At 41.7% G+C, this 19,668-nt stretch overlaps 3 protein-coding genes across 13 annotated transcripts in view; all 3 read left to right on the forward strand.

Annotated features, from left to right (window-relative positions):
- Positions 1-8,875, forward strand: part of LOC143901169 (uncharacterized) — a 33,347-nt gene extending 24,472 nt beyond the window's left edge. For both annotated transcript variants that reach the window (XM_077413221.1, XM_077413220.1), the window contains exons 2-3: positions 7,229-7,281; positions 8,306-8,875. In XM_077413221.1, coding sequence (XP_077269347.1) covers positions 7,229-7,281; positions 8,306-8,389 — 137 coding nt within the window. In that variant the 3' untranslated portion in view covers positions 8,390-8,875. The remainder of the gene's footprint in view (positions 1-7,228; positions 7,282-8,305) is intronic.
- A 651-nt stretch (positions 8,876-9,526) lies between these two features.
- LOC143901167 (uncharacterized) lies at positions 9,527-10,773 on the forward strand. Of its 4 annotated transcripts, XM_077413217.1 has the most exons (4): positions 9,538-9,682; positions 9,765-10,068; positions 10,132-10,431; positions 10,507-10,773. In XM_077413217.1, exons 2-4 carry the CDS (start codon positions 9,829-9,831, stop codon positions 10,654-10,656), a joined length of 690 nt encoding a protein of 229 aa, XP_077269343.1. In that variant the 5' UTR covers positions 9,538-9,682; positions 9,765-9,828; the 3' UTR covers positions 10,657-10,773. The 4 variants fall into 4 exon arrangements, with proteins under 4 accessions (XP_077269344.1, XP_077269342.1, XP_077269343.1 ...); XM_077413218.1 differs by having other exon boundaries at positions 9,527-9,682; positions 9,765-10,431; positions 10,557-10,773; XM_077413216.1 differs by having other exon boundaries at positions 9,530-9,682; positions 9,788-10,431.
- A 1,495-nt stretch (positions 10,774-12,268) lies between these two features.
- Positions 12,269-19,668, forward strand: part of LOC143901162 (serine/threonine-protein phosphatase 2B catalytic subunit 2) — an 86,999-nt gene continuing 79,599 nt past the window's right edge. For all 7 annotated transcript variants that reach the window (XM_077413203.1, XM_077413204.1, XM_077413205.1 and 4 more), the window contains exons 1-2: positions 12,269-13,505; positions 14,927-15,130. In XM_077413203.1, coding sequence (XP_077269329.1) covers positions 12,284-13,505; positions 14,927-15,130 — 1,426 coding nt within the window. In that variant the 5' untranslated portion in view covers positions 12,269-12,283. The remainder of the gene's footprint in view (positions 13,506-14,926; positions 15,131-19,668) is intronic.

Consider the following 19,668-nt stretch of genomic DNA (forward strand, 5'->3'; position numbering starts at 1 on the left):
AAACGGCAGAATTTCTTCGCGTTAATTTAATTAATTTTTATCGCGTGCTTTCGCACATATTGAGAACGGCGACATTAGACGGGATTGCCGCTCGCAGGTTTAATTCCAAAACCGGTGCCTGGTAACGAGTTAATTAATTAAGTGGACTTTCGGATATATCGTCCAATCGTGAATGCGCATCAAATTGGGCTATTCCTCCAGCAACGCTGACGCGCATTTCCATCTTTGTGATCCGATTATTGCCAGCGGCGGTACAAGATTATTCCGCCCCCCCCTTCCTGTAAAACTTGCAACGTGAAACTCAACAGATGTTATTTAAGTAAGTATTTTTTGGAAAGAGCACAAAATATCCGTTCGGACATCCCATTGAACGAAACGCTAGGCTAATCGAGTTAAATTTTCGGCAGGATGCGTTTCTCTCGTCTCTTGTCCACATATACATTATCATCTGTGATTATTCGAATAATTCATGTTGAGAATGGAGCATCAGTCGCGTATGCGTTATATAGTTTGCAAGGCAAACGATGCTGCGAGCTCCCTGTTTACATCGCGATCTTTGTCGTCGCACGAATGTTTCGTCGTTTGTACTCGTTAACGTCGGCGCCGTTTGATTTACATAACCTTTACTGCATTTCGCACTCTAGGTGAAGTTATAACGTGTCGCATAAAAAAGTAATACCGTATATATAATGTATGTGTTGATATTTTTAGCTCGCTAAAGGAGAAAGATTATCGGAGCGAACACCGCATAGCTCTCAAGGATCTCCAACTAAGTGTAATTGATTACCGAGTTGTACGACTATATTTGAGAATCAGCTGACTTCTTTCACGTGCTTCTTTCATGACAAGTATATCGAAGTATACTCCGCGTATCGTTCGCTCACGTTTGACAGCGACAATGCGATTATCTGCAACTTACGCAGCGGGATCGGCGTTATTACGTATAAAGGCACACGTGCGCGCAAAAAAGAATGGCTGCTCGGTGTTCGTTCTGTGATCTTGCAGTTTCAAATTTTTCGACGCGCACGAGAACATTTTTTTGCGAGCGCATATGTCGCAAAATAGATCTCGCATTACTCCGCGAATAAAGCGCGAGAGCCAGGCTTTTGCCCTAGAACGAAATAACTATATATAACTATCTTTCACATCCTCTTTTATTCTCTTACCTCGACGAAAAATCTGTGCTAAAACATGGTCTCTCTCAAGCTGACGTCTTTATCCCTCGTGAAAATGCGTGTGGGGAAAAAAAACGTCGTAATTGGATTGTTTGGAGGAACTCGTCAGCTCGACGCGATTAAATAATCGCGTTTATCCACGCGGTTTATTATGCGAAAATCGGTGACGTCGACACGCCGCTGACACGGGGATCGCCGAAGATTATTCAGGGCTTAGTAACATTATGCGGTTATGCAAATAAAGCGTTAACCGGCCGTGCGGCTGCATTTCGTCAGCCGCCTTGATCGAATCCTACGCCGGTGCCGTTCCGCTTACGGCATTGACCGTCAACGATGCGGCTGATAGTCGCGCATAACGCCGTGCGGTTATAGTCACGTGGAGATGAATGCGGCGTTTCTCTCCTGCAGGAGCGAAGCCCCGTAGCTGCGGAGCAACGTAATCGATACGTTCTCTCTCCCTCTTATCGTTCTCCTCCCTCCCTCTCTCTCGCTCTCTTTTTCTCTCATTCATGCTTTAGAATTTATTCAACCTAATCGATGACTCGATTTGAAGAAATCATTTGAGATGTATTCGTTAATTGTTCAACCGCAACGATCGATCGATAAAAATTACGAAGGAAAATGTGCTTACATGTATTATATATTCCATTTTGCGTTTTCGTTTGCATTTCGTAACTTTTCCTCGTAAAAGCAGAACATGAAACACTGCGGATTAATTCTAAAACGCTTCGAAGAACAACCATCTGGCTTGACTTATTTATCTTTACCTTGTTTTTGCACCACTAGTAAAGAGGATAAACGCGATGGGCTTATTTGCTAACGTTCTTAACGGAGTTCTTCGGAAAGTGAATCAAAAATTCCAAAAAACGTGATTTAAGAGAAAGGGCTTTTTTTTTAACTGCAGCAAAATTTTGAAATAAAATAAGACTCGACACAGTGTTGCGACATTCGTCGACAAAGTCGTTGCGTTTAACTGGGCGATCTTTTATTATTCTTTCTCCGAGTGATATTTAATGAAAGAGATTCGCTCGTAAAAGTTGCCCGCCGCGATGCGTTAAAGCGTTTTCGCGCTGATAAGTTAAACCGGTTCTACAATACGTTGCAAACGACAGCAACTGCTATAGTTGAAAAGTGTTATTTCCACGTCGCGCTTGTCAATTGCGGTTGTCAAAAGAAAGTTGGCGAACTTTTAACTGTTTTGGCGACAGTAACTGTGGTAATCGGCAATCAGAATTAACACTTTTCAACTAGCAGTTGCCATCGTTTTCGACGTATTGTAGAACCGGCTTGAGGTAAACGTTGTTTCGATCGGCCGCGTATATCGCGCAGCGTCTTGTTGGACGTTCCACGCCCGAGTAAAACGTGTCAACGTGGCGACGGCGGTGGAAGGCACGCGTATCCGACGCGTACAGATAATTATGTGTCAACACAAGTACGGAAGCGCGCCGTACTTACAATTAGTACTCTGACCTGCCTGCCTGCAGGCGCGCGCCACAAGCTTTCGTTTTACCGACATGACGACATCTTGGTACGCGACGAATAATTTATGCCCAGATGCGATTGTGTACGTGTTACTTTCTTCTTCTTTCCGCGTTTATCTCTTTGAAAGCAGCGCGCGTCGCCTACTTACATTTACATAACAGCCTATTTACGTTTATGCAACAATTTATACATGGGAATGCGTGGAAGGGTAAGAAGGAATAATTTAAAGCTTGGAATCATTTATGAGACCTAAGAGCAGTAGCGAGTCCACCTGACGCCCTTGGCCTGTGTAACGTTACCTGATTCATTACCATTATCTGGTAATGCTCTCGTTTCCGTTTTACGCCATATATACTGGCAACCATCCAGCTCGCCAGGCTTTCGCTACTGTGGTATCCGAGGGTAAATTATCCAGCTCGTTCCAGCAAATTTCAGAATTTGCATCGATTCAACAGTAAGAAGATACGGACGTCGAAACTTTCTATTCGGAATAGGAACTCGCGAGCTTGTAGAAAAAAAAAGGAAGGAAGAGAATTAGGATCGGGACAAGTAAATTGGCTGAACCAGGAACGTCTAGCCAGCGGGCGAAGTGTCTAACATCTCGCGATACATTTCCGCCGAGTCCGTCTGCGTCTGTCTGTTTCTTGTCAATGGCTCACGGGCGCAGGTGCGCCGCTTAAAACTGTGGAGTCCCTGCGGCAGTAGCGAAGGTAAACTCTATCCAGTGCTCGCCATCGTATATCCGTTTTGTCGTAGAGCGAGCAAGATGAGAAGTATGAGACAGAGAGAGAGAGAGAGAGAGTGAGAGAGAAGGGAGGGAGGGAGAGGAAGAAAGAGAGTGTGAGAGAGAGAGAAAATAGGAGGGAGGGAGAGGGATAGGCTACATGGCAAAGCATAGCGCAGCATAGGCAGCTATCGTGAGGTACGCGGATCAATATTCCGTCCGGTCCATCCTCTGACCCTATATATATTTTCTCTCTTTTCCTCTTACTTGCGTATCCCACCTACCGTCGTCGTCGCTACTGCCTCGTCTTTCTTTGCCTTTCTCGTTATCACCACCCCCGCGCACGTCCTTCCTCGCCACGTCGCTTTCTTCGCTTTTCAGCGCCGCGCCACTCCACCTCAAATCCATGGCCCTCCAGGCGGCCGCTAAAGCGACCGTCGGTATCTGCCCTTCTTCCCTTCCTCCTGTGTATTTGGTCAGAAACGTGGCCTCGTGAACTTGGTTAATTTTTGCGGCTTTTGGAGCCTTCCTCGGTAATCTGGCACTTATTCCAATGACAAAAACGTATTGTTCGTTCATCGACGATTAACTATCACTAAGATCTCAAAGAAACGAGAAGAATACGCAGCTTATGATATACAAATTAACTGTATCGCGCTCCATTTTCGCGCTTTTATTTAGAGGAAATTTACTTTGTGAGTAACAGTTCCAGTCCTTCTCAGCCGGCAATTGTCCGGACAAATTAAATATTCTTTCGTAGAGATAATGCTCGGAGAGATTGCGATAAATTGTGATTACCGGCGACTACAAATGTCAAAGGTTATTTATAAATCGTAAATGTTCCGTGTTTCATGCAACTGCAAACAAGCTCTTGTTTTAAAAGAGCATCAAGAGTTGTGACTTCGCTTTTACACGCTGCGCAGCCAGTTATGTCACCTCGGCGACCTATATATTCCCTCTGTCTTAATTTATCGCGTCTCTACTTCTCATTTATTATTTCATTTCCGCTTTCCCTTGTGTCACTTTCTTTCCAAAGATGAAACGACCATCGAGTCTACACGAAGTCTCGATTGCCAAGCGGTATTAAGGTGTTGCTTCGCTTCGACAAAGTGCCCCCTTTCACTCTTCCTATTCGCCTTATTTTTTTATTATTTTTTCGATTTTCTCTCTATCCAGACGTACACGTGTAGTTTGCAAGTCAACTCGTCAAAATTATTATTTCTACTTTGTATTTTGCATTTATTTAAATCAGTATTTTTTAACGGTTGCATTTTATATAAACATATATATATTTACGTATGTGTACATTTTTCTCGCACCCGCGGTAATTTTTTGTCCTCCGCTTCGCTGTCTTCGTGTCGGTTCGCGAATGGCCGCTTATCCATTCACGTCCATCGAGTCACCGTCAGCCCGCTACTTTCCTTTCGACGTATGCCTGGAAATGGCAGCTGTCGCATCCGCTGTCAATTATCGTGTCGCGGATTCTAAAAGGTTGGCTTTACAACCACATCGATTCCGGTTCGACATTGATCGCCGCGCATCTATATAGACTCCTTTTCTCGTTTCGTCTTTCCTCGTGATCGGATTTGTAATAATAGAAATGAGATTATATACCAAGTTTATTAACAAGGGGGAAAAATTGACAGGATTGTCGGAGCTCGGAGATTACCTATTAATGACTTACGCTCCTTTACGCAAATGCGTCTTTGATATTACTTTCAAGTTTGATGATATTTCCATCTTGAATTTTCCAATAGAATGAAGATATGATTATGATATTGTAAATTTCTTAATCTATTTTTTTTTTTTTTTTATACCGATGAGGTTCGTCAATCAAATTAAATCCAATCTGATATTAGAAGAAAGAGTTATATAGACATTCGCGCTCGTAATAGTATGATGTCTTCGATCATTTAATATTCGGTGCCCGAATGTAAGTTTATCGAGTTATATCCCAAGTAGGTCGCGGAATTGGTTTTGGCATTCTCGGTTATTTAACAAGCCGCTATCAATTATAATAAAGGGATCTAAACGACGAGTTGTGAAAAAGAAAGAAAAAAATTCTTTTTTTTACCCACAATCATTAAGAATACCGAATTCTGTGATATGTTTGAATGTGTCAATTTTTATCATTGCAAATCAAACATAACGAAGCAATTATTATCAGGGATATTTGAATACTGTTCGACGTTATCGCATTGAAGTTTGCGCCTCAAATATAACCAAATGGTACGTGGCGTAAACACGGAACGTAGAAAGGACTCTTCACCGTGTTTACATTAGGCGCTATTTTGGACAAAATCAAATTGCCAATCACGCGGGCGACAGGGCCGATAGTGTATGGAAAATTCAGCGCGAACAGTTCTCACATGCATTGTCATCGGAAACGTCGCGCGGGGAGTATCTATCGTCTCGTGATTGGTAGATTTCAATCTGCGAAGATTGCTTGCTGTAATTGGTAGATTCCTCGTTTGCATCCAACTCATGGGAATCTAATAATTACAGCTTGCGCGTGAATCAGGCCTTAATGCGAAGATTCTTCCGCTCAATCTTTATGAACTCTACACTACCTACAATCTAATTGCTTTTATAATTCATCTAATTTTTTTAATTGCTTTTAGCCTTCAAAACTAGAGATACGAAGTATACTTTTCACATATCTTTGCGATCAAAGTTGCAAAACCGTGAAAAAGTTACGCATCAGCCGTTCTTCGGAAGTAGAGCAAGGAACTTCGTGCCTGCGAGAGATCCTGCTTATTTTTTCATTTAATAGATATTCACTTCGGGGAGGAAGAATATGTCTTTTCTAAAGCGGATTTTTATCAATAATTTAGATGCGCAAGAATTATTGCAGTCATTTTCGATGTAACGCGGAATGACAATAAACATCGGGCTAATCGTGCGTTGTTCACGACATAATGAGATTCTGAAAGGATTACGCGATCGTCGCGTCATCGGTCGACGGGTTACGCTCAACACTCGTTCTCATCAAACGAGCTTTGGTATTCCACTTTGCGGAAATTCTACGTAAACTGTTTGCGCGCTGCGTTTCGATCTGACGAGAGAAAACAAGGTGCTCTAGTAATTTCCTTCTCCAATTTTGCGTTCAATTAAAAATTTAAACGCACGAATGTGTATCAATTGTCCGTTATTCGCGATATTTTTTCTGAATATATCGAAATACTTGGCGGTTTGGATAGGAACGTTATATGCAAAACAGTCATTAATTGGAAGTTCACTCCTCGACCGTAGTAATTCTTTGTTAATTTACAAAATGGCAGAAAGCTTTCATATTTTCATTTCGCTTTGAATGTTTGCGCAAATGTGGTCGACGCTATCATTTTATACCATTTTGCATTGACGGCAAATTGCTTGTTAGAGGCTTATAGTTGTCATATACAACAGTCGAGTTTATAATTACGACAATAACATCGAATGTAATTACTCAGCCGTAAGTAATATATCGTTCACAGTATACATTTGAAATATTCGCGCAAATAAACATAGCAGGTTCTCCCTTTCCTGTTTTGTTTGCGTGCAGAGAGACGCAGTTTCCCTTCTCCTCTATCACTCTGTGTCAGAGACATGGCAAGGCAATCATACCTGACTCTCTCTCTCTCTCTCTCTCTCTCTCTCTCTCTCTCTCTCTCTCTCTCTCTCGAATCGTGAAATTTATTACATCTTTGGTGAAGCTAATAATCGACATTAAAAATATATTCAGCACGATGATTTATCGAAAAGAAGTAAGCAATCGAATATTTCTCTCATTTCTGAGAAAACGACGGTAAATAACGTGCAAATGCGATGTTTTGATTTTTACATTGTGAATCTTATTGTTATTTTGCAGTGAAACGAGGAAAGAATTATTGTGCCGACTTCGAGAATACGAGGAACGAAAAAGTAAATAATATAATGAAAAGCTTCTTTTGCATGATGATATTGATTGTAATATCGTCGTACGAAACATATAGGATTAAAGATTGTCGAGCAATTGCTTAAATAGCAATGATGAACGCAGCAACTTTTAGGTGAGAGACTTTCTTCGACCACGTGGCACAGATATAGTCGCGCATATGTGAAACAATGCACTGAAGTCGATTATGTTCTCACTTTAATATCCAATATCAAGATTAGTACTATGGAGCGCGTTGTTATACGATATTAAAGCAGTTCGCGGCGACATTATTTAGGAGGGAGAACTCGAGTAATTTAGGGCACGTAATTAATATCCTTGCGGCCGTACGTCCATATACGTCTCGCCCACGTTGATCGCTATCCTCCCGCAGATACGCGACGTAAAAGCATCGTCCGTTATACGTAGATACGTATATATATACATTGGTATAAGACTTGATTGAACGTTTCCCCAGTTTTCGCGGCGACCGAGTTACCAGGTATCGACTTTCGGAACTATCGGTTACCCGAGCTTTTCCCTAGATTGAATATTCAAATTAGTTGTTGTGTTCGAACCGCGAGGAATATATCGCTCTTCCGCTTAATTTCGAGCGGCGTAATGCCGCCGATACCGCGGGGGAGATCAAAGGTCTCGAAAAAGTGGTTACCGCTTTACGGTGTAGAGTTTCTTGCTTTGTCCTCCAATCTCGCAATGCACTTACACTTTTTCCTCGGTGCAGCTCCGCATCCGCTTATACATCCGCGCAACCGCGTGCAGCTGATAAACTTTGCGGTGAAACGTTAAGACGAGTTAAGGAACGCTTTGCATCCTATCTGAATAGATAAGCTTTTGAAACGCAATTACTCTCTTTATTCTTCGAGACGATCTTACAAAAAAAGACCTCTCCAGTTGTAGAAAATTCTAAATTCAGCGACAAACACGTTTACAGTATATAGACAATAAAAAAAAAATTATCATTTGATACGGTGAATATTATATCGAGAGAATAAATTATCTTTAACGTTACAGTGGACTTTAAAACTGGAAGCATCACACAATGACACCGATGAATCAGTTATTCATACAGGCGGTTCATCAATATTGAGGAAGTAAATGGAACTTACAGCTGCTTCCGAGATGGATTGCGCTCGCAAGAATTTTATTTTCTATCGCGCCATCAGTTTTCGCTGGGTGCACACAACGAGGACTGTATGACGAGTGTGTTTATATAGTACTTTATAGCGAGAAATAACTGAGCTTTTCATTCACGAACGAATACCGAGAGTAGATCAAAGGATCGAGATGTTACGGAAAATAGACATTCAAATAAAGGAATTGGATTGAATAATCGAACTTCTCTATTCAATGCTTGGCGATTCTTAGATCTTTTGATCAATTTTTAGATTGTATTCTGACGAATGTCTGGTTGCAAAGTCTCCAAGTTGTGAAATAATCGTAGGTTTTTTTTTAACTAACTCCTTACTACTTTAAAAGACCGGTTACAAAGAACAAATTATTTTTATTACATTTTGTGAAAGCATGTATTGCTTTATTTTAATATATATTATATAATCCAGTATGATTCATACGACAATTTAATCATATGTTGTATAATTCATTTTTATCCATCTTATGTCTTTCCTTATGCGTTTCTTAATTTATATTAACCCTTCACCCGCAAACCTGGGTCATTTATGTCCGGGCGAAACGCAAACGTAGTTGTAACTTTTGAATACAAATTATGTGAAAAAATTAAATTGTTTATAATTTTATGATTGATATTTCAAAGTGAAGCTTTGAAACACCTTCGTGAATTTTTTCAGATTTTTTGCAGCCCTTTAACACTAAAAAAAACATCAGGACCCAGGTTTGCGGCGTAAAGGTGCCAAAAAAACCTTTGCGGGCGAAGGGTTAACATTATTGCGATGCCACTTTTCGTATCAAACGCGAAGATGTCAGTTCGTCTTATTTTAAGAGTACGAAATACATAAGAAAATTTAAACAAAGTAAGCAATTCGTCCAATTACAGCCGAGCATATTTTTCTCGATTTAATCTTTATATTTCTTGAGAATTTTTTTAGTTGTCCCGTTTATTGCTTCAATTTTTTCATGTGTCTCCGGTCTAATGAAACAGCGAGACCGAAAACGTACGAAGGAATTTAAGTAATAAACAGTTAGGGAATCGACCAATCGCGATCATTTTCGAGAACGGTAGGTCAAACCAGATGGCAATAGGTAAATCTGGTATATCTTCTTTATTTAGTTGGTACACGACATCTTTGCCCTTTAGCAATACTGCTGTAACTATAAATACCATAAGGACATTTATGTAGTATTCAAGTCTTATAAAACGAAGAGTAAGTTTGGAAACTTTTAACGTTCAGGTTGGTTCGTCTACGATTTAAGGTGAGGCAAACAGATATTACTTACCGTCTCCATATAATACATTCAATCAACATGATTAATGAAAATGTGGTATTTGACCCAGGATTACGTTGATCAAATCTTTAGATCTTTGAAAAATACTTTCATCGTACAATTTTTCGTTCGCAATGGATGACTATCATCGTCCGGCGACTAATCATTTTTTGGAATCCAACTCGTCATCTTGTGCGGCACTGACAGCTTCGGAGGCGGTATTCATGTACGAGAATTCGAGCAATGACATACTCGAATGTGAAACGGAGAATGAGGAGGACGAGAACGAACAGCCGCAGGATAACGACTCGCAAACGTCCACTCCGTCGTGCGTTTCAAAAATGGATTATAGACTGCCGAAATATCGCAATAACGTAAGTCCCGCGATTGACAAGATTGTGCGAATAATGAACATGCCGAGCTTGATAACCTCTCAGGACTCGTCCAGCGGCTTGCCGATGAATTGCATTTTCTCGCCCGGTTATTGTTGCGACGGTAACGAGAATTTCGCAGTTCCTGTCGTGGCTAAAGAACATTTGAATATATGCTTCTCGAGTCCGAAACCGTTTGTCAGTGCTTATAAAAGAGGCAGCGCGGAGGATCGCGAAGATCCGCAATCGAGGACGATGAAAGAGATCGAGCCCTCGTTGTGTCAGATCGGGCAAGAATCTATGTCGGGTTGGCAAGAAATCGCCGATCCGGATGGCGAGCCAATCGTGGATTCTTCACGTTACGAGGTAAAAAAGATGCCGTCATTATAATTATAATCGCGAAAAAGGAAGCAAATGACAAAATAATAAATATGTATATAGAATAAGATCTACGTGTCCGAGGTGCACTTCTTACTGATGGTCTCCAATAGGAATCGAAGGGCTACTTTATCTGAAGGATCACAAAGATCACAAAGAAGGGATTCCAAAGATAGCGCTTTTAGTGAATTTATGGGATCCGATGAAGAGTAACCGGAGGTTTATCATTGATACACGTGAAACGAGGAATAATGAATCAACGAAAATCACGAAAATTGCGACTGGCAATAGCGGACGTCGTTATCTCTCATTTTCTTTTATAAATTTAATTTTTAATTTTGAAAAATGTGTGTTTGATACATAATTATTATAATAATGAATCAATTACTTTTAATCAATCAGATCATTTGATATTAGAGCGCTGCATGTTGGCATATTAATTGTTCAGTTTGAAATAATGTTAAGTTTCTTATCATATAACGCGTTATATCATATCAAATTTTATTAAAACTAATAATCGCACAATTAAAAGCCAGATTTTTAGCCAAATGTATAGAAGATGATGTTTTACAGTAATAAATTGATAATATTAAATTTACGAATTTTCTTAATATATTCTAATAACATGATTTTTTTCAAAAAATAATGTTTGAAGAGATATCTTAATATTAAATCATATTAACATTTTAAGATTCTTGTTTTCTATCTATGATTCGTAAATTAATATCTATTATTTGATGTTAGAATTTCATTTATTTATCATGCATATTCGACATTAACATCTATTTATAAATAGTTAAAATGCTTGGGAGCGTTTTAATTATTGAAATTTTATAATCGATATTCTATTAACATTTTATATATTTTGTTTATTGATTCTAAAACACATAACTAAAATCAGGAAAAGCTTAATGAAATTAGTGAAATAATTTTAAACCTTTGCTTAAGGATGTATCATTGGTACAGTCTTAGATGTATAGGACATAATTTTCAAAGCGCTACCAAGTGGATAAAAATTTGTAAGAATGTTTTTTTAGTTTTCCTGATGTGCTACAAAAAAGTAGAAACAAATCCACTAAACGGTTGCTGAGATATAACAATTTTAATTCACTGATTTTACGTAAAATTAGTGAATTAAAATTGTTATATCTCAGCAACCGTTTAGTGGATTTGTTTCTACTTTTTTGTAGCACATCAGGAAGACTAAAAAAACATTCTTACAAATTTTTATCCACTTGGTAGCGCTTTGAAAATTATGTCCTATACATCTAAGACTGTACCGATGATACATCCTTAATATTCCCACTTACACAACGTTATAATTCATATCCGTTTCGAATTTTCGTTGCGCGCTTGTGACTTTATTTATGTTAGCATTCTGTTGTTTACTAATGTCGCAGCGTTTTTATGGCAACGACGCTCTTTGCTGAGTCGGTACCGAGCCACCGAGCGATAAGGACGCACTGAGGAGACAATAATCTTGTATAGTTCTCTCTAAATCAAGTAGTACTTTCGCAGTGGAATCTATTCGTACTCCGCGTTTCTATACTACCGCGCAAATTTGACGCAGTTAAACTACAACAGACGCGAAAATTCAACACAATAAGTTACCTATCAATAATCTTTTTTCGAAAGAATATATATGAACCTTGCTCGACGGATTTTCGCGTTTAATATCAAGATAACTGACAAGATAGACAGTCGCGTTTTGTGTCGAGGCGCGTTTCGGGCGCTCCAGGATATGTCGCCATCTCCTGGCACAATCGCCGCGAGCGTATCGATTGTATCGATTATGCTGTTCAATTAGGTGGATTTCTGCGATTTCAATGTCGCAACGCGAATGGCCAGCAAGCTCAGCTTTTCGTTCGAGAATCGATTTCTACCAACGCGATACGCGTCTGACAAGAGCTTTCGCTCAGTATTCAACATGTCCGACGAAGAGCAGGATACATATTCGTCTCCTGAGAACGCGTTCTTCACTACCGCGAGCGATTCGTTGCTGAACACGTGCCTGACGCCGAGTGAACGTAGCGACATCGTTCAGCAGGAAACTGAAGAGACGTGCTACTTCACCCCGTCATCCGCATCCAAGAGGTTCCTACAGTGGAGACAGATGGACCATCGTTCTCCGAGGGATTCTCCGTTCTGCACGGCCGTGCTGAAGACGATGTTCGCCAACGAGAGCACGCCGAGAACGTCACCGTGCGACGAGTCGTTGATCAAGCGAATAAACATGCTGAACTTGTCTTCGCCGGGATCTCCATCGTCTGCGACGCCCACGAAGGCGGACACGACCCTGACGAACCTGGAGAGCATCCCTGAGAGAAGAGAAGACATTCGCGAAGATCCGCCAGCGCGATTTTCGCCCACGAAATACACGAGGACGGATGCGGAGAAACCGCGGATTGTCAACCGCGACGAAATCTCGGCGAAGGACAAGACGAAGGACGAGTTGACATCCGATTACTCGACCATGGAGTCGACCGTGTCGGACAACGACGGTTCGTCGTCGAAGGTGACGTCCGACGGTTCGATCGATCAGCTTCCGCCGCGAGAGACGAAACAAAGCGACCGCCCGTGCCGAGAGAACGCGATCGTCGGTTTCGCAGAACCGACGACAAAGGGAACTCGTAATCCTATGAATGCGGAATCGACTCGCATAGCCGATCACACGGCGACGTCGCGCGGCAAGCCGAGCGTTATTGAGGACGGCGAGGTGTTCGAAACGGACACGTTCGACGATCTATACAGCCGTAACGTCGAATTGGCGCAGAATTACGTAGAGCAAATGATGGCCAAGGAGCAGGAAGGCGGTTGCTTTCTGAGTAATTTATCAAGAAAGATCATAAACATATCGGCGCTGTGCCGATCGCCTCAACGGTCGAAAAAATCGAAGGAGAGGAATCAGGACCGCGCGGACGTGAGAGCGAGTTCGCCGGTGCAAGAAAGTGCGATAATGTCAACGGACGTCCTAGAACAGAGAAGCCCGATCCTTAAACTGCGCTTCGTAACGTCCAGGAAAAAGAGACAGGTCCAGACACCTCCCGATAGACTCAGATCAGGTAACGCGTTTCACCTTGGCGGGAAATGGTCGATCGATGATCGTGGCGTGCCGCGTAGCAATAACAACGATTCCAACCTTGAGTGCCGTACGTTTTTGCATCGGCCCGACCGACCGACGTCGCGAGATATTGTCCGCGGCGGTACCCCCGTTGTCGCCCACCTGTTACCTATTTTCTCGTAAATCGTTATATCGATTCGCGCGAATTGAAATATCTAATTTTTATTTATCACGCGGTTGTTTTAACACGAGCTGACATAGATGAGGTAAGGTACGTTCAAAATAACAGAGAAAAAAATTAAAGAGAAAGAAAAACGGTGAGGCGAAATGGTAATCTGTAATCGACTTTAGCGAGCTGTTACACCAAAGAAATGACTCGAAGTATTTCGCGATTAAAACTTCGTTCAGACGTAATATAATTGTTTTTTAACTCTTTTACATGCCGCGAGGTGGTTCATCAGGATGGACGGAAAATTCGGTTTTTTTTTTCACGTCTATTGTTTTCTCAGCTGCTCCTTCTCTATATACCTCGCCTACGCAGTGTGTATGCGCGATAGGCGCGATTAATTAATGATTTTACGTTGCGTAATCGTCTTGAACATCATAAACGAACGGTAAACGCATTGCGCAATCATCATCTCGTATAATTACTCGAAATTAAATGCACGAATATATTTTTATCGCATCTCTGGCTCGCTGGATTGCACTCGTGCTTTTCCGCGACATATCGCGAAAACGCGAGTGAAAAGTGGAGCAAATGGAGCATGCACCAGAGAACGTATTTCACACCGCCACGCAGCGAGAAAATGAAAATGCGCGATTCTGGTCCGCTGCGTAATTCTTGGCGAACGCCATCAGGGCCGCGATTTAAAGCGAGCACGGGAAGACTGGAGACTGTAAATCACGGGTACCTGCGCGGGCACGAAACACGAAGGAAAAACATGAAGGAGATTATGCGTCTTAGCGTTTGCTCCTTCGTGTAACGCGCGTGTACATATACTCATTAATTCTTACGAAGAGGGGAGTATATAGCTCTTCATTTTGCGCGCAAAGTCGTTCGATCAATATTTAGACACGGTGTGTCGCGCCGATTTATCCGACGGATCGCTTTGTAGCGCCGCTTGTATCTCGTAAAAAAGGACACTTAATTGTCACGTGGGATTACGGCGAGCGGCTCCGCTGTAATTAACGCCATTACCATGCAAGATCGGGAGATAATCTGCTGCTCTTATGCAAAGGCTTACGCGACAAAGAGAAATTCACAAAGTGTTTAAAAAAAAAAAAACACTTCAAGCGATATCGCGTAATATTACGCGAGACTCTGTACATTTAACAATTTTTATTAAAAAGAAAAACAGTATTGTATATTTACATTTTTATGTATACATCCTTCTTATCATAGACCGTTCGTTTTGTCAACAGATGTCCCGTTTCCACCGTCGCACAAAATGACAGTGGCAGAAGTCTTCGACGAACGAACAGGATCTCCACGGCCGGAGGTCCTGAAGCAACACTTTATCCTCGAAGGTAGGATCGACGAGGCCGCGGCTCTTCGTATAATTAACGATGGAGCCGCCCTTCTACGCTCGGAGAAAACTATGATAGACATCGAGGCTCCGGTCACCGGTGAGTCAATTAGTTTTTGTTAAATCTTGTTTTCGATTCAGGTCAAGCTGGTTGTCGACGACTCGATGGGGAAAGCACGATCTCGGCGATATGCGTGTTCGACTGTCGTCGAGCGAGGCTATACCTTGATTAATTGGATGTAAGATACGCGCGCTTTAATTGAAATCGAAAATTCGGGCCGCCGCCCGATTCCCGGCCGTTCCTTAATCAATTATCCTTGAATTAAGTTCGTCGCGACGGCCTCCTTTGTGGCGTCCGCTGATTGTTCCAGAAGCGCGGAATAGGAGAACGTAATAAATCCCACCCTCGCTCGGCTACATCGGATCGATTCGGTCCTATTTCCTTCTACGCCCCCTTTCACGGCCCCTTCTACCACTCGCTTATCCTTTTACGCACATACCATTGACGGTTATTACTTTCCGCATCGCCGCGATACAAGTTTCATTAGTGGGATTAATGGGCCATGCGCGTTCGTGTTACTTTTTTTTTCGAATAATTTCGTTGGTTCATTACGATGTCGTCTTTAAAATGTCTGGTGTGAAAAGTACTGGTGTTCGACCCGACGGAGAGAAGTTTCGCATAAAATAATATTTTCCACGAGACGTCTGATTTGCTTTTAATTGACGGGATAATTGTCCCATTACGTTGGAATTCCGATAACCGATCGGAGGGCTGTGAAGTATCGGCTCACTCCTTGATCGTTATGAACGTCTTCAATAACAGAGAGATAATTAAATTACGATTAATAACTTAATAGTAATTAATTAATTAATAAGTAATTACAAATATAAAAGAAATACATAAGTGATAATTAATTAGAGAGATAATTAAATTAATAAATTAATAACAATTCATTAATTAATTAATATAAATATGAGAGACAAATATATATAAATATAATAAATAACAGTTAATTAAGACTACAGAAACAGCATCGATTTTATTTATTTATTTATTTCGCGTTTATTTGAGAATACATTTCTTCCGCGGCGAGTATATAACCTTCGATAACATCTATCAAATCAATGTGTCGCGCGCACACGCGCTCGTGGCAGCCGCACATGCTGCCGCAGCATATTTTTCGCGCATATGCTCGTCGCAACGCGGAATCGATGGTCAGCGAATCGGCCTTAACTTTATTTCACGTCGATCGAGGCGGCCGCGGCCGGTGGAATCCGGTCATCCCTCTATCCGTTCGTTTCGCACGCTTTTTCGCTTCCTTCGGTGCCCGCCGCGCCATTCGTCGTTCGCGCGTCTCATGCATCCTCCCGCGGCGTAATTCATCTTTCTACTCCGATCCTGCACAGCCACTCCACCTCGCCGCGCCGCGCCGTCTTGCCACTCCTGCCCGCGATGCGGATTCGCATTCGACGACCAGACGCCTGGCGCACCGCAATTTCTCTCTGTCGATCCTCTTCTTTTTCTCCCCCTTTACACTCTCGTGTGCGACACATGTGCCAAAAGTGAGTCGGAGACGGAGAAGCGGCTTACGGTATCGACAATTATCTACGAACCAGCGACCAACGGGGAGAGGGGTATCTATTAGGCACATACTCAGGTTGCTTCGAATTTCCTCGAAAATCTCTCGGAATTTATGAAAACTTGTCCGAGAGAGGAGAGGCATACGGGTCGACGCGACGTTTTTCGGTATGCGAAATTCCGTCTGCCTCGAGCTTCGTTAACTCGCTTGATGAACTGCGGAGAAGTTTAATCCACGGAGCGAGGAAAGAAAACGCGAAGCGCGCTGACCTATCGGAAAATTAATTAACGGTTACCACGTGCCTTGCATGAAAGATTGATTATGCATATTTTCAAAAGTATTTAACTAATGAAAAGAGACTGTGCTCTTAGAGTCTTTGCGATTATCGTGTTATTTTAAGAAACAGAAGCGTACAATTTTTGGGGAATTTTGATTGATACTTTCACGCGGTTTTTTTTTTCTCAATTTCTCCGCGAGTGCGCAATTAGTGGACGGATGATTTTTATTAAGTGCGACGCGTCTTGGATTGATGGCGAGGAGGATAAAATTGCGCTTGGGTAATTGGGAGAAGGACGGGAGGCATGTTGGGGTCTTCTTTTGAACCGACCGGATTTCTTTTCGGTCGTACGGCTTCACTACCACGTGACCACGTTTCTTTGATCGACGTATAACCCTCGATTGTTCTCAATCACCGGGCGGCTAAATGCTCACACGAATAAGTTGTTCGCGGAACGAAGTCAGTCAATCGGATGACGGCAATTTACGACCGCTTAGATCTCATTTTCAGCGCAGCTATAATATATTATCATGCGTATCAAAAATGCGTATTTTAATTTTTGAATTACTTAAGCGCCTTTGATGTTATTAATAAATTCAGCAATTTCAAAATAGAGTTTAATTTTAATAGCGATGAGATAAATCACAATTGGAGTTAATACCTTAGCCTTATAATTAATAATAGCATTCTATCGGACCGTTAATTAATCAACGTCCAAGAATAATATCTTATATTTAAAATACTGCAATCGCTTATTCTTTTTGTTTTAATTTTTCCTAATTTTCACTCATTACATGCTTCTAATTTAGGATTAAGATTAAATCTCTGATCGCTTTTTTCTTACGACCAATAACTAAATTACTGTAAAAATATATCTATTACTTTTCTGGACAATGAAAAGTAACACCTTATTAGGATTAAACTATTTTCTTTTCAAATTCAGAGAGGTAGTATGCATGCGTAATAAACCGAGATTAGAGCTAACCGGCGTTGTTAAAATTTCCCGTAAAAAATTCCTTTTTCCGGACGATTCGCGGCCTCCGTAAACGAACTTCGCCGATATTCAAATTAATGATAATGCGAGTTGCTCGAATGTTAGCCGAATGGGATTTCCGACGGCGATTAGTGCGTTTCTTTGCGTCATGAAGAAACAGCCATTTCCACGTCCATAGAGCGAAGTGGCTCCGTTTCAGTTCTCGTGTCCGACTTTGCTCTCATCTCTCGCCAACGTTATATAAGCTGAGTAAGACAGCGTGTTACGATAATCGCTTCGACGTTGCATTAATATTCTTTCGCTTTTCTTCCCGCTTCTGCAAATTTTTTTTGCTCCAGAAACGACTTCTTTCGTTACGCGCGCTCGTAAAGCTTTACTGCTGTCCTCGCGCTCGCGCTTGTGCCTCTGCAAAATGGAAGAAGTAGAAAAAGAAATGAAAGAAGTAGTGATCGCATCGGATTAAGAGAACGTAACGAAGAAAACAGGAAATATACGATCACTGTAAAATGGCTTTCTTTTAACACAATTTAACGCGTTTAATCGAACGTAATTTAATGTTAATGTTTAATTTATATTTATATTGTTAAATGTGTGTGGGCAATGAATACGAGCCTTTTCCAATCTTTCCCTACTCGAAATTTTGTATATTTTGACATTCTGATAGACATCCTTTAAGACATCGTAGATAAATGGATAAATGAACAACGAACGAGATGTTTCAGATCGCCATAACTGCGTGCACCGCGCAATTTTGCAGCGAGCCCGATTTCAGTTTGCCCGAAACAATTTCTGTTTGTCCGCTAAGCGATTCGGGATCGGTCGGGTATCATTTTGCTTGAAGCTCCACTCGCGGCACTTAAATAAAGGTTTAATTTCGGGCAACTCAAACATCGCCGAATCATTCGATCGCCGCTCGTTTCGGCGCGATTGTAAATTTGCGCTCGATCAGAAATCTAATCCGCTCCGCGTTTCAGTCGATAGCGCGGTTTACAGCGATAGCTTCGATAGCGGTCATCTGGAAAGAAAATGAAACACTCGAGTCAAAGGTGCTTGTCGACATCGAGGAAATTGATTTGCGAATTTTTTTTCTTTTCTTTCTTCATTTTTCCACAACCTCCGGCACGGAAAATCGAGACCGTATGGCTCTCGAGACTCTTGAAGGGGAACACTACTACAGTTGTTATCTAACGGCGCACTATCTTAATTGTCTTCCTGCCTTGTCGCGGCAAAATTGATACGCAGCCGGAAACATGGTTATGCGAGCGTCGTGTTGACCGAACTCGGGTACCGGGTGTGTGTGTGTAGGAACATAAATTATTCATACAAGTGCGAGCGTGGCGGGGGAGGAGGAGAAGAGAAGCGGCAAGTACGGGATGGAACACAGTGGCAATATTGTTCGGCCTCCATAAAGCATCTTAAAAAGCATTAAATTATCGTTTGTCGTCTGTCGGCGTTGCTACATTGATGTTGTCCGTCTAAATATTGAACTTTGTCGATAGCTAGCCAACGGGACGGGAAGCGGAGAAGTACGCGATATAAATAATATATTCAGTACGTCTGATCGCGCGTTGCTTTCAGTTGCGTACAATCAGTTGCGCCTCCGTATCGTTCTAATTGATAAAACACGAAACTTAAATACCACGATCGTATCGGTCTCGCTCGTGGCTTGAGACGTAGACATAAATTTCAAGCACGATGGAAACAGCTTCGCCAGATACCGTGACATTCGCATAAACATTTCGCCGGTCGGGAGCTACCGCCGAGTTTCCGAGTGGAAATAAAGTTTT

The sequence above is a fragment of the Temnothorax americanus genome, unplaced genomic scaffold (assembly GCF_048541705.1).
Source record: "Temnothorax americanus isolate GAGA-0224 unplaced genomic scaffold, ASM4854170v1 Scaffold32, whole genome shotgun sequence".
Classification (NCBI taxonomy): domain Eukaryota; kingdom Metazoa; phylum Arthropoda; class Insecta; order Hymenoptera; family Formicidae; genus Temnothorax; species Temnothorax americanus.

Coding starts and splice junctions, on each gene's coding strand:
- LOC143901167 (XM_077413216.1), top strand. CDS start 9,829: ATGGATGACTATCATCGTCCGGCGACTAATCATTTTTTGGAATCCAAC. Junction 10,432..10,506: donor TGGATTCTTCACGTTACGAG/GTAAAAAAGATG, acceptor ATATGTATATAG/AATAAGATCTACGTGTCCGA.